Source organism: Ylistrum balloti, unplaced genomic scaffold, assembly GCF_031769215.1.
Source record: "Ylistrum balloti isolate Yb309-2 unplaced genomic scaffold, AGI_CSIRO_Ybal_v1 Utg369882, whole genome shotgun sequence".
NCBI lineage: Eukaryota > Metazoa > Mollusca > Bivalvia > Pectinida > Pectinidae > Ylistrum > Ylistrum balloti.
Window position 1 is genome coordinate 672,361 of NW_026782019.1, and position 14,841 is coordinate 687,201.

A 14,841-nucleotide genomic window follows, 5' to 3' on the forward strand; every position below is an offset into this window, starting at 1 on the left:
ACTGTAGTTGAAGTGTTTGGTGATTAAGTCTAATATCTTATGTGCAGTATATATATCATGTTAAACAACACAAGCTTGAAACTGCTACTATTTTGTACACTTGATACCTTAATAGTCGTCAAACTACAATGGGGCCATGCAAACTACAATAATTCTTGCCCTTATGTGCTCTCTTTCGATAATTATCTAAACATGTACAGTTGAAGAGCTTAATTGTAACGAGTACAAATTCATGCAAAATAAAAAGTATCTGTTGATTAATTATACTAAACACGGTAAGTTTTTCTCCAATTAGAAATATCCTAACGATTTTTTAAGAATTATAAGACAAATATTAAGGTCATTTAAAAGCAATTACATATAATAGAAATGTGGTAATATTCTGTAAAAAACATACTGAACATTAATGCATTTATATAAACTTTCTCAGTTGTGTTACTAACGCTGGTTTTCATCGGAGTACACAAGAAAATCAATTTCATTGGTATGTAAATGTAACAATAAAATAAAAACTATTTTAATTTTATTGAATGCAACTAGCCAAATAGAATCCAGAATGTACAAGTCAGGGGAATTGCAAAATTTGTGAAAACATGATATCACAGATGAGTCCAATATTGACACCTATAAATAAATTTTACATACTTAAAATTCATAATCCATGAATTCCATAAACAGATAAATATTGTCAAAACAAATTTATTGAGTTAAAAGATTTTGTTTAATATATGACCAAGTATATGCAAACAATATTTTTCTTTTAAATTGTATGGTCCACTGGAAAAAGAATAACATAATCTTACTTATATCAAATTTGATTAAAACGTAAGTGATTGTGAGATATATACAATAAATGTAATATGATAATAAAAGTGCAATTTTGATGATTAAAATTTTTCCCTACATCCATCACATTTAAAATGACTAGCATATCCCCTCCAAAGAATAATGATATCATAAAAACAAATATATGTACATCATAAGATTGCTCGTTCAACATTTAATTTCCTGTTTTCCAAAATTAAAAATATTGGTGATGATGGAAAATCCAAAAGAGATAGATATTCATAATCTGAAATGGTATGTGATCTTTTATTCGTATCTTAAGTAGATAATGAAGATGAATATTATCATATCTAGTGCAGCTTCTTTGACCATTTTGTCAGTAAAGCCAGCAAAGCTCCATAACACAAACATTTAAAACTACATGATCATACTACTTTTGCAATGCTGTATTATATGACACAATAAGGTTATCCTTTTCCATTGTAGATATTACAAGGTAGCTTTCTGACTTGTCAGACTGGTTACCATTCTCCATTTGAACTTTCAGCAAATAAAATATATCCAACTAAAATATGGCAAGCTACTGGCTGATGTATTTAGCATATCAGGCCCCACTTGTATAAAACATCTCAACTTGAGATTTCCTCAAGCCTAGATTTTCCTCAGCTAATATCTTCTTGAAAATATCTTGTATGAAAATTCCTCAAGGAATTTCAGGACATCCTAGCCAATGACTTCCTCCTGTTCCTTGAGAAAATTTTATACAAGCCGTTTTTGATGAATATCAGCTGAGGAAAATCTCGACTTGAGGAAATCTCAAGTTGAGATGTTTTATACAAGTGAGGCCTGATAATGCACTTATTCTGACATTTGTAACTAAATAGGGAGATGAAGTCAATGTTGACTTATAAATAAAACCCATCTACACTTTTGGTTAGATATGTTAGTGGATGTTGTCACCACAAAAATTAGTTCCACATCTTAATAGAAACACAAACATACTCATAAGGAAATCAGTCCAGATGGACTAGATTTCACAATCCTTTTTTTTTTTTTTTTTAATGTGAATGGCAATAAGATTTACCAATTCCAAGGAAAAGAAAACATAAAAACAAACTGTGTTTTTATGCAAGATACATTTAAAATGGATTTGACACATCAGTGTAAACATTATATAACAATGTATCGTAGCATGAATGAAGATTTTTATGAGACACAAACATTAGTCTTACAAAACACATACTCATCACAGGTCAACATAACAGGGGTCATCTGAATCTCACAAAACAAAAAGGAACATAAATGACATTAACAGGACACAAATTGACAAATGTTTTCTTTGGCATCGACGAATTTCCACCTTAGTAATGATATAGCAGCATTAAGCAAAACTAATGTCCTACCATTACTTGTGCATCTTTAAATCCAAGGGTTTTGCTCTCAGTACAGATTTTTTGCTGCTCAAAAAATGTTGAGAAAAAGAATGTTTATAATAACTGTACATTTCAAGAACAGAACATTTGGGTTTTAAAAGTGAACACAAAGGTGACTTATGTTGTGTCAATCCAAAGTCATCATCAACATATTTGAAGACAAAAAAAAAAATAAATAAATCACCACTAGAGTAGTTTTCTTCATGAAAACTGAACTAAATGAAATTTGTTGAAAAGATGTTTGAAGTTTCCAGTGCGACGGCCCCGACCAATCTGACATCTACATGTAAGTATTAAGGAGATCACATATCACTGACATGCCATCGTCACTGAAATCAATGATATATTTAATATTGATTCTATGCAACTTTCGGTGGTCAGTAGACATTTCCTTATAAGGCTTGTCATTCCAGTATATTAAGGTGTTCAAGTAAAGCTTAATTAAGGCACCGTTCAAAACTTTCGTGGTACCACTGAAGTTATAATTGTGTTTATGACAATGAGGTTTCGTTACGACTTCTTCAATGAAACTACTTTACATCGATAATGTAAAATAATAAAATATCACTTTGAACCTATATTTCCGTTATACATCTATCATGATTAATAATTAAAGGGCGATCCAACACTCCTCATGTGGAACTTTGCGGTACGTCCTCGGGTAGATCCGTAGAGGATTAAATAAAGTTTCACATGGTGTATGTATCATAATTGTATTTTTGATCTTTGGTGAGAAGAAAATCAGACATCATGTGATTGTGATGATGAAATTATGAATGTGATATTCTTACAATCAACAACACATTACTTAAGGTACAGATCAGTTTTTGTGTCAATAACATCCATTATGAAACATCACAAATGAAAAAGGAAACGGTTAGGATGACTTTGTTGCTATTTTAACTGTGTATTAGACTTGGATGAAAAAACCAAGTTGATGACAATGAATTCTTAGCTCACAAAGATTTTGAAATGTTAATGAAATCACAGGTTATAACACAATACAAAATTTCAACACTTTGGAGTTGTGATAGAAAAATCTTACCCTAAAGAAGGAAATTTTGAAATCTCCAAACACAAGATGTGCATTATTTTTTAACTGACCCTGTTGGATTTTTCATCTGCATATTTTCTTAATTAGAGAATCAATACATCATTTTAAATGACATTACTGCATTGTGAATTGAATATTTCATAAATAGTTATGACAGGTAAATCCAATCATCCCAAACCCACCATTAGACAAAGACAATATACACGTACATTTGTAAACGTAGCAAGCCTGGATTCACCTGTCCTGCATTAGAAGAAATTGAGTCATCAAGGATGGATATGAAATCCTCAAAATAATCTTTGACCTTGATGAAATTCTCTTTAGTAAGACATCATGGATCTAACATTGGTGTCAGAATATGTGCGTAAATTTCAACTCTGGAAAAGTGGCACATGTAAAAGTCAGTTGTTGGCCCAGAATCAATACCAATCATGAAAGAATTTTTTTCTACAAAACATTGCTTTTTTCAAAAGTAATATCCCCACCACGGAGAGCTCCAATCTCCAGACTTCTTTTAAAAGAGAGAAAGCCTGACAACCATTTGATCAGTCATAATATTTTAGATATCAATTTGTTTTCTGGAACTTTATAATTTATTTCAAAACTGTCTTAAAATGCCAAAAATAACCTACATCCTTTGTATGACTTTTCTTTCATTCATTTGTAAGTCAGTCAGATGCCCATGTTCAAAAATGTAAGTTTTCCAAAACAATGAAAAAAGAGTATTGTTTTTTACAATGTAACTATAGCATGTGGTATTAAGCAAACCTGTTATTATAAAAACACTTTTATCATGTTAGTATGTCCCAAGTTGTAATATGGCTATGAGAGAAACCTAATGTAAACAAGACACACATCTCAATTCTAGTTTGATTTTCCAAATAAGGAGAGAATGATGAGGAACAAGTACACGACATCAATGTAAAGCTGCAGGGCGCCGTAAATGTACTCCTCTGGACTCAGTTCATGCTTGCGGCCTCCTACAATCATCTGCGTGTCATATACCAGGAACTGTAGAGATACAAAAAACTTTGTGAACAAGGAACTCTAAAGATAAAACTGACAGTCAAATGAAAAAAGATACTGAAAAGATGACCAGACCCACGGTCATTAGTGGTCATCTAGCTATAAGATATACAATATAACTGCAGTTTTAGTAGGACCAGTCGTCAAGGAGACAAAAGAATTCTCCAACAATTAAATATTTTCAATAAATAAATCATTTATTGGTTTCTGATTGATATTTATACATCATAACAAATCTCAGAGTGAGTTTCTAGAACTTACCACGCAGAAAATGAGAGCAGCCACACCAGCATAAACACAATGGAGAATCTGAAAAACACAACATTTTACATCAGGGACTATCCAGTTTATAGATGACTACATCCAGTCCTGGGGTATTGTAATGACACATTACCACAGAAGTTTCTCTAAAGTTTTGAAGCTAAACTGTAGCACAAGTTTAATAAATATTTATCTCATCTTGTTATGATCCACCTCAGGGAGCTGTGATTGGCTGAAGGTCCTGTTTCAATTATGACATCATTATTTAATATGGTATGAGATGTATCGTAATTTCACCAAAGAAAAAGGTACTCAACACTTGTATCATCCAATTAATCAAGATGTAATTTTCATGAATGCTTGAAAAAATATCTTAATAACATGTTAAACAGAATTTGTCATTTCCATTTCAAATGACAATTATCAAACTCTTTACAATTTCTTTTTATTCTAATTCATCAATTACTCACTGGTGATGTATAATGGCTCTGGATTCATTTAAGTATCAACAATTATAGTAATGTTCATCTATGAAGATAAACTATAAATAGACGGAATACATCAATGACTAATGTTAATCCATGTTTGACTTCTAGTGTTTAATATCCTATCCACATCTAGGACCATTTAAGGACGGCCTTCAGGTGTATGCCAGGTAAGTGCATGTGTTGAATTTGTGTCCTTTTGGGAGGTTGCGATATGGTCATATAAACATCTATGTGCCTTGTGATAGTATTAAACCAAATCAATTAGAGGCATGTCTACAACCCTGAGACACTGAATAGTACACTCACATAGCTGAATCCAATTGTTAAGTACACAATCAGCACAGACCAACCGAAAAAGAAGAGGACCATGACAAGAACAAACAACAGTCCATGGCACATGGTGAAGTCAACCTGTGGAAAAAACATTCAAAGTTAACATTTGTTAATGCTGGTACAAGTTACTTATCACTGATAAAGCATCACCAAATTTTACATCACACAGTGTTTCATCTTTTACAAGATTAATATCCATTAATTATGAGCCAGAATTCTGTGATACAAAATATTTGTTATGTCTGTTCCAATTGAATATATCTCCGAATCTTGTTTGCTAAACAGAAATCAATAAAATCAATTGAAAGGTCCTCTTAAAAGGATAAAACTTCCAAAGCACTCAATAATATTGTGTCCATATCAGAGAGGTGTTTTCACAAGCAAAAATCAATGTAACATATTTGTTTTGTTCATATCACAAAGTGAATAAAATAAGATTGAACAGATCAATGAAATGCATTTAATTTTCAAAAATTGCATAAGTGGTTTGTGTCCTGATCATGGCAGATGTAGTAAAGAAATCATTTAGCTCTAGTGCATGTTACATCTCAGACATTAAAACTACACTGTTTCTTGTCTTTTATTTATTCTTTTTTATTTATTTATTTATGAGTATGTTGGTACAGATATTTTACAAAATCATGTTAGAGGAACATTTCACAGATTGTTTTCTGTCTATTTAATGCAAGATGACCTATATATACACGAGTGGCTGTGATACAAGTTCAATGACATGTCCCAGACATTAGATGAATATGCAGGCCAACCATTGGAAATGTTGTTTGAAATGAAAGAATTCATCGGTAACAAATCTAATATTATGAGTCAGTAAATACTTGATAAATTTTACTGGAAAATGACAACTGAAGATCAATCACTGACAAAATATTGTGCAGTAGTTGGACAATTTGTAGCCATGGTTTATTTGATTGATTGATGCAGTATAACAGTGTCTTTTATCACATTCCAGTGAATTACTCTTAAATGTGACAGATATGTTTGATTTTTAGCTGCAATTAAAAAAAAAAAAAAAACAAAATATTCAATAAAGACAATTTTAGATTAACATATGGTGGGTAAGAGGTAAGTGGTGAATTGTGTTGATAGTTATTCCTTCTTAACGTACTCCCTCAAGATGTATGTATGACGTTACAACGTTACATTGTCTTACCTTGGTCTGAATAGCAAACAAGGAGACAGACAGGCAGACAAGAGCAGTAATTCCTGCTGCAATCAGCACACTGTATGTATCGTAAAAGCTGGAACATATAAAATTGTAGTATATACAGCAGACGTACACACCACACACTGTATGTGTCATAAAAACTGGAACACACAGCAAATTCAGAACAAAGAGTTGCATTAAATGTAATGTCAATGTAGATGTAGCAGAAGGCAATACAATATCAGCACTCGTTTTATAAGCAGCAACACAGCATATCAGTCATAGCTAGAAAAATGTGTACTTTTATCAAACAACCCTATTCACCCTATGTATTTCAAATTAATCATTCAGTCTACGTTTTTTCTGACACAGGCAGAATTTGTTTTACTAAAACTCACCTGGAGATAGTGCCGACCATGTAAGAAAACACCAACGTCTGAAAAATATTGCAGAACAGGGAACTGAAGAAAATTTCAGAGTTACTATAACAGTAATATTTACTGAACAAGAGATCCCAGAAGAATCTTGGCACCCACCTTTATTCAATCTTTATTTGTTTTTTAAAAGTTGGATCTTTTCTCTTCTTTTCTCTTTTTCCTCTGTTTTGATTTTTATCTATATCAAATTTGAAAATTTTCTATGAAATAGATATGATAATCATCAAATGCAAAATACAAGATGGTTGCTTTTGGCCATTTCATTTTTCTAATCATTCCAAAAACATATGAAATTGGAGAAAGATCCATTATATGATTCTCAAGCAGTAGTGATGAAAATCTTTCATTGTCCAAATCCAAGATGGCTGCATGGCAAAAGGGAACCTATGTATGAAATCTGAGAAAGGTCCTGCAAGTACTTTACAAGAAATAGTGATAACAAGAACTGTTCACTGACAGACAAACGACAAACCACCGATGAAAGGTGATTTGAATAGAATCACTTCTATCTCCAACAAGATAAACTGAACAAATCATTGTGCTAGATGTTCTTTTTTTAGCTTCATATAGGAACTAAGCTTTATTCATTATCAGATACCTCTGTCTTTATTGGCCTACTCTAAAAAATTTGCAAGAGTTACTGCCCCTAGCTCAAGATTGCTCCCACTGCTTACAAAATCAATGTATTCTCTACTCTTAGTTTAACAACATGTACTGCAGTTACCATTCACTTAAGATGCAAAAGTTTTAAAAAAGCATCATAAATTATATATTATGTAAACTTTTTCATTCTTAGTACACCTATGTTATAAACATCCAATGATAAATGACCAATTTTAAATTCTTCTGAGGATAATTTCCACTGAAGCTAACGTTCCTTTAAAATACTTTCCTAATGCTGAGGTCTAGAGTAATTTTTTAATTCAAGTAGACTTACAAACACACACAGGCAGATGTAGTTCCCCGGGGTCTTCCTCCGCACAGATGGAATACAAACCAGGACAAAGTATGTCACAATGAACGTGGCACTGTAAAATAATGTCAGATAAGTTCAAAAACAAATCCTAATGCCAACAAATGATCTAACACCTCTTGTTTGGCCTGTATAAACCCTTTAAGACAATCCAGGAGTGTGGTATTATTTTGTTTACATGCAATTTGATAAAAAGAAGCAGAACTACCTACTATCTCCTATTTCATATGCAAAATTATACATCCCATCTTAAAAATTATATGTTCTTTTAATAACAGGAAACTTTCATCTCCTCCTGACTTTAATTTGAAAAATAATAAAGTTCTGATAATGAGTAATTACAGTATATCATATTCATAGGAAATCAATCAATTTGCCAGGGTCGGCATTACATATTACCTCCCACTCAGAGTTAGGATTTTCAAAGCAGAATGAAATAGAAAAAAATATCTAATTCTGCTGTCTAAGAAACACCATGAGTGGGCTTGTTACAATAAATGTGAAACTTGCAGGATAAATATGGAAATCAACTCAATCAATATAGAGTTTGGGTTTCTATTGTGATTTCATACATCATTAATCATACATCTTACTATGCTGCATAGCATGAGTTTTAAACATGAATTACAGCAATGTGACTAAATAGACTGTACTTACTAGGATACATAGTAAAATATGCGACCGTCTCCTTGGACCCAATGGCTAATTTCATCTCTGAAAAAAATAATGTGGATCATTGAAATACAAAGTCAAAGAAAATTGCATCCAGGTTCACAATCACCACTGATTTAACAAACTCCAAGACTGTTGGAAAATCTTTCTATTACACCTCTCAATTCATAATACTGATTATAAGATCACAGATATTGGTATATCTGTCTAGAATTCCTTACTAACCAGTGTTTTACCTAAAATATCTTCATATATGCATAAATATTTGTCTGCTTATGCTTCATCAATCATGACCTGTCTTCCTTAAATGTATTTCTTCAATATGTAACTGTTGATCATCATCTGAGTTCCATTGTAATAAATACTGTAAACGATTAATGTATAGAAGTTGAATGCAAACAAAACTTAAAAATCATGATATACTTACACGAGTGAAAACAGTGCAGCACATCCAAATGTAAAGAGAAGCTGGACCATGAGGATCAGGTAAACCTTCAATAAATCATACATCTCAGCAAGATAGGGAATGTGTAGGATTTGTAAAAAATTTTAAAGAAAGATGTTCTACCTGGTTGATTTAAGTTTTGCTTGTAAACTAATTTTTGCATCAACTCTGAAAAAATTAACACATAGAGCAAATGACACTGAAATAGCTATATTAGCTTCAATTGTGACAAAGAATCTGTAAAACTATATTGATGTAGAACCGTTGTCCAACTGCCAACTCATTATTCCTCCCCCCCCCACTCAGTATCAGTATTATATAGGAGTATAAAAATGTCAACAGGATCTCAGTTTTTGGTTTCCTTTATGGACCTATATAAAGGATAGGGTCGAGGCGGCTGAAATACAAATGTATAGCACACTGCACCCCACATGCAGGGAACTGCCGAGGATGGTGCAGTCATCAAGTTCCATGAAGACACTTATGTATCATGTAAATGTGAAGTGTCTATCCATATATTTTACCTTTTTGATAAAACTGCGTCTGATGTTCTTGTCAGAGAATGATGACATATCTCCCATTGGAAATGAATCATTAGGTGTGGCAACACGGCTTGTGTTGGAATGTTCGGCAGTTTGACCGCTCCAGTTTACGGAGCTTGCTACTGGTTGAGTCTGTTGAGGGTTGTATGATTGATTTGGATAGCTAGATGCAGGAGCTGCCATTCCTTCTTGTCCATATCCACCACCTGAAAAATATTAACTTTTCACACTAGCCAAAAATAGTCATCCAAAACATAACAATATTATTTTGAGACATTCCTCACAATCTATGGGTTAAAGGAACCCAATTCACTGTGAACAGTTTTATATACGATACTGCATGGACAACATCAAATTAAGAAAAAAGTGTTTCAAAGAATGTCACAGGTACCAAACATCAGGCCAGATTAAGCAGGTGTGCAGTATTAATCTTTAGGTCTTACTAACAAGATTGCTCGAATTAGGACGTTGGCATCCTCGATATTCCTGGGGTTACAATAACCACTACTGCCTGCACCCCTGAACCATGTCATGGCAAAACTGAAGACACAAGTGAAGAAATTTAATTGGTTCCAGGGGAGAAAAACTGACCAGTCGCAGGCTGATACGCTCCTTTTGAAGATTACAAAGGAAAAATGACCATCTTCAAAACCATTACAATACACCGTTATGCGTCCTTAAGATTCTTGATTCATTGATGTACATTAAACGATCAAACTAGTCTTTTTGTCATGTCCACAAGGAGAATCAAGGATGGGAGATTGGATCATTGAAATTTAGTAGGAAACCATACAGTCTGGCAACACTGGTCCGATTTGGTGATAGAACACTGACCTGTTTTGGAGAAACTGACAAATGTATATACTGTTCTTATATAACTAATGTATCTTACTGAGACGGGATTCATCACAACAGCAAACTAAACAGTCAGAGCTATAATTAGATGTCACCATGCCAACTGATTAAATTCCACACAGATCAGGTATCTGATGTTTGTTACACTGCTACATAATCTGTTCGACTCACGTTTAGTAAAGGTAGTTGTCTATGGAATGTCCTGGCCATATGAATTTTGACTTCAAGCTAGTTATAACATTACATTAAGAGAGTATCACGTTAACTTTCTGTTTCTTTTAGATACCAAAACTTTACAATTTGCCCACTGATATGACTGAGACAACTGAATCCAGATGATAATAAGTTACTAGAGATCACTAGGCTCTTTGTCTCTTGTTAATAATATGAACATATTTCCATAAAGAAAAGAGAAAATGTACGTTCAGCAACATAAGTATATTTTTATCACACAATGTAATTAATTTTTAATCAGATGATGAAACCATTGAACTAATTATATTATACAGGTTGTAAAGACTTCTTTCCCGAACAGAGAAATAAGCATGTAAGGGACTGACTTAGAAAAATAAGAAATTTAGATCAGACAGGAAATAGAAATAGTAATTAGAGTGGCATCAGTTTAGAGAGATCATTATGTGGTCTCCAGGTTTAATTTAGTAATGATAGAAAGCTAAGGGCTTGTAGTGATTTGTCTAATAGAATTCATTTCTTGGTTGTATAAAGGTGTGCACACATGAGTTGTTATAGAAACCTTACTTTTGGATATCTGACCTAAACTAGTTTTTGTTGGTACTGTTATATATATATTTATAACAAGAAGATGGACAAAATTTCACAATCCTTCCAATGATGATTTATCTTCTTTAAATTGTCTTGTGACTCGGAGCATCTACCAATTATGTCGAGAGACTTTTCCAATAGTTAACTACCAATTACAAGTATATACATATAGTTATAACCACTGTAATTTGTGAACATGATGGGTTCAAGTTCTATTCACATGTAAAACTTCACTTGAATTGCTGAGTTCAACAATCACTAACATTATTTTATTATTTTGGTGAGAATTGTATCCTAGCTTGCATCCCCCTCCTTTACTCCCACCCTCCCCTCCAAAACACAAAAAAAGAAGAAGGAAAAAAACAACTGAATCATGTGTTTATGAGTTACTGAGTTTGAAAAGACATGTCCATTTCACGAATGTTTAATAATTTTGTTAATCTGTCAGGTTTATGATCAGATTTCTGAAATTGCCAAATGTCAAGGTTAAAATGAATGCCCTGTGAAATGTATAGACAGGAAGCATCACACACAGCGCATCACAAGGAAAGCTACATTCAGTATATATGATATGTATGATCACAACACATACCATATGTATAACCCCCTTGTTTGTTGTCTTGGTGGCCAGTTGCCATGTTATAGGATGGAGGAGGTGCTGAAGGATAGCTTGTCATGATGGCGTCTAATGATCTGTAATAAAAATAAAACAGTCTATTTATGATTAAAGTACATCAATACAACATTGTTTCTATCATGAGCAGGCAAACTCGCAGGAGCATGAGTAACCATGTACAAATTGACAAGTACACACACTTTTTTTTACTTCTGCCAATTCACCAGTTTCTTCCAGTCAAATATGGTCATTTCATTCTCTAGACCCTACTGGCTAACAATTTTATTACTTCACCATTTGACAGTGTGAAACAAAGGGCAGTAACTCTGGGACATTAGAATAGGTCATTTAGGAAGAAGGATTGTCACCTTATGGTAGTTTTGAAATGAAGAGTTTTGGATATGGGTGAGAAAATCCTGTCTAGTCACATTTGGGATGTACAGGTTGGTTGTTTTAATGGACTGAAATGTAAGCCAAGTCTGATTTCCGAGTCATCAGGAAAAACAAAACAATATAATAATGATGAACACATTCTACAATGACGACATCCCATAACTTTAATGATTACCACCATGTTTTACTACTGATCTTGTCACTAAATCACATAGAAGCATCCCGCATCATGTGACAACTATGCAAGCAAACTACACCTACCACTGCACTTGAGAAAGTCTTCCACTTGCGGTCATCAGTCACACACTATCTAAACAAATGACTATGATTACCAAGGCACCTTTTCCTTGTTCTACACCCCCAGTCAATGTTTCTGCCCTAGCTTTCATCTTGTACTCAAAACAACTGTTGCCCTCTCCTACTTTTTGAATCCTCTCAACCATAATCCTTATATCAATTAGAAGACCCCAATCACAAATTCACTTTCATTCTGTCATGTATGTATGATGTGTGACAGTCTGACTACAACACATCCAGGCCATTATGATACTCTATATGATTTTTCAAATACATAATTCAACTGTTATGTTCATAGTGTGAAGTTCCATAGTTTCGAAAACATTTAATCACTCTAATTTGACGGAACAAACATCTAACCCTTCTCAAATTTGACTTTCATTAAATTATAGGATATCATGGTTTTGTTTGTCAAGTAGCGTATAGTAACACTTTCAGTGTATGTGCCTATTTCTGTGTGTCATTTTCAGACTGTGTTAGTTGTATGGTACAACTCCCAAATAAAGACATTTTGAGTAAAAATTCCCCATGATCATTACCAGTGGCGGCAAGGTGACAAGGAAATAAAATACGAAGGTTGCCTGTCGAAGACAAAGCATGCAGGGTAATAAATATTTACCCATTAAACTTACTGTTAGGCCTACAATCTTGATTTCAAAATAATCCTAATTATAAAATAGAAGTTCAATGAACTAACGTAAAATACATGGGTTTGTAACGACGTACTAATGGGTGTGAGGTTATAACGATTTCGTAATATTGTCAATAATGTGCCCCTGTGATCGATGTAAACAAACGCTCCAAGGTATAAAAGACAGCACATGCCTTATATTTATATCAATATTATAAGACACAACGCGTCCATCTCTTATCTTGGCCGTTTTTTTATCATTATCTACTTCAAATACAATGTTCTGAGGTTAATACATCAACAAGATGAAGGTGTCAGGTCAGGATGGATTGTTTACGTAATAAGATTACAGGTTTCACATTTTCGGAATATTTTTTGCTTCGTGAAGATTTCAATAATGTTTTACGATTTTGTCTTTTCGACTATCTACAACTGGGGAGTACTTACTGGACTATTTAAGCGCCTAAAACACTGACAGAAACCCGGAAGCGAAAGTAGGTTTGTAGTTGGTATGCTCGAATTTCCGTCGCGTGAGAGATGTCAGCGCCATGAGATGTGCCAGGGCGCATGCGCGTTACTGTGGAAATTAAAGGGACAATATCTGTTCCGTACAGCCGTCTACCTGGGTCGCTTTGAAAGAAAAGTATTTTTTCCCCACTAACACGCGATGACTGTGTCGTTACATGGCGTGAATTAAAAATAAAGCAAATTGATAACCTTTATATATCATTTTAACGCAGCAATTATCCCGTTACTGAAAGCGCGTTAATTACTTTAACGTGCTAGTTTTTTTATATTGCTTTCATTTGGTAGCGGTATGTATACTATCTTATCTTACTACTTGTGTCTACTTTTTTCTCATTAACCAATTTATTATTATTATTTGTTTTCTTTTAACTTATTCTATGTTTACATACATTCTGGTAATTGTTATTATTGTTTTTCGGTATATTAGGAATTCTCGCCATTTCACCCAATCTTATGTTGCATGCTATGATACATCGTTCTTGGTCTATTTGCTTACTGTGTGTTAGTGTGCAGATCCCAATTTGCTTTTATTGTACATGCTGTAAAATATATCGATACTTTTTCTTGCTAAAAAGATGATACAGCTGTTTTTGTTTTCGTAATTTCACCAATAATACTTTCAGATACTTTCATCTTGCAGGATGTGATTTATCATATACATATATATTTACACATATTTTTCAAATATAAAGGCTGAATTCACAGTGTCCGTTGAAACATATTAAAATAACTTCAAACAACACATCTCATTGAATTTAACATGAAAGCTTCCATTTCCGAATCTTCACGATGTTTAATATTTCCATATAAAGATTCAGAGATGAAAAATGCTAATGTTTATTTCGACATGTTGTATGAAGTTATTTTAACATACAGTTCCCAAATACAAGATTATTCACCCATGCTTAATATTTCTCTTATATTTCCTTTTGTCATTAAATAATTCCTTGTTTCGTCAGATACATTGATGTTTCCTTTCTTTCTTCTCTTCATTTCTGCTCACACTATACTCTACATGGCCTAGAGGTTACGATAAGAGAGGTCGTATTTCTGCCCTAATTGGTTTGGCTAGGCATCAGTATAAGGGGATATTTCCCCTCATTACAAATCAAACCCCGATAAC

General features: G+C 33.3%; 1 protein-coding gene across 1 annotated transcript; it reads right to left on the reverse strand.

Moving 5' to 3' along the window:
- Window positions 1-737: 737 nt before the first annotated feature.
- Window positions 738-13,727, reverse strand: LOC132546294 (protein lifeguard 2-like). The gene is made up of 11 exons (XM_060210014.1): window positions 13,638-13,727; window positions 11,846-11,946; window positions 9,598-9,821; window positions 9,056-9,120; window positions 8,614-8,670; window positions 7,921-8,011; window positions 6,945-6,982; window positions 6,553-6,640; window positions 5,355-5,459; window positions 4,561-4,608; window positions 738-4,284 (listed from the first exon to the last, which is right to left on the reverse strand). Exons 2-11 carry the CDS (start codon window positions 11,928-11,930, stop codon window positions 4,138-4,140), a joined length of 948 nt encoding a protein of 315 aa, XP_060065997.1. The 5' UTR covers window positions 11,931-11,946; window positions 13,638-13,727; the 3' UTR covers window positions 738-4,137.
- Window positions 13,728-14,841: the final 1,114 nt, after the last annotated feature.

Excerpts from the sequence above, each read along its gene's own strand:
- LOC132546294 (XM_060210014.1), bottom strand. The coding sequence starts at position 11,930 with ATGACAAGCTATCCTTCAGCACCTCCTCCATCCTATAACATGGCAACT. Across the intron at positions 8,012-8,613 it reads ATATTTTACTATGTATCCTA|TGCCACGTTCATTGTGACAT; the intron begins GTAAGTACAGTC and ends ATTATTTTACAG. Across the intron at positions 5,460-6,552 it reads TGTTTGCTATTCAGACCAAG|GTTGACTTCACCATGTGCCA; the intron begins GTAAGACAATGT and ends TTTTTTCCACAG.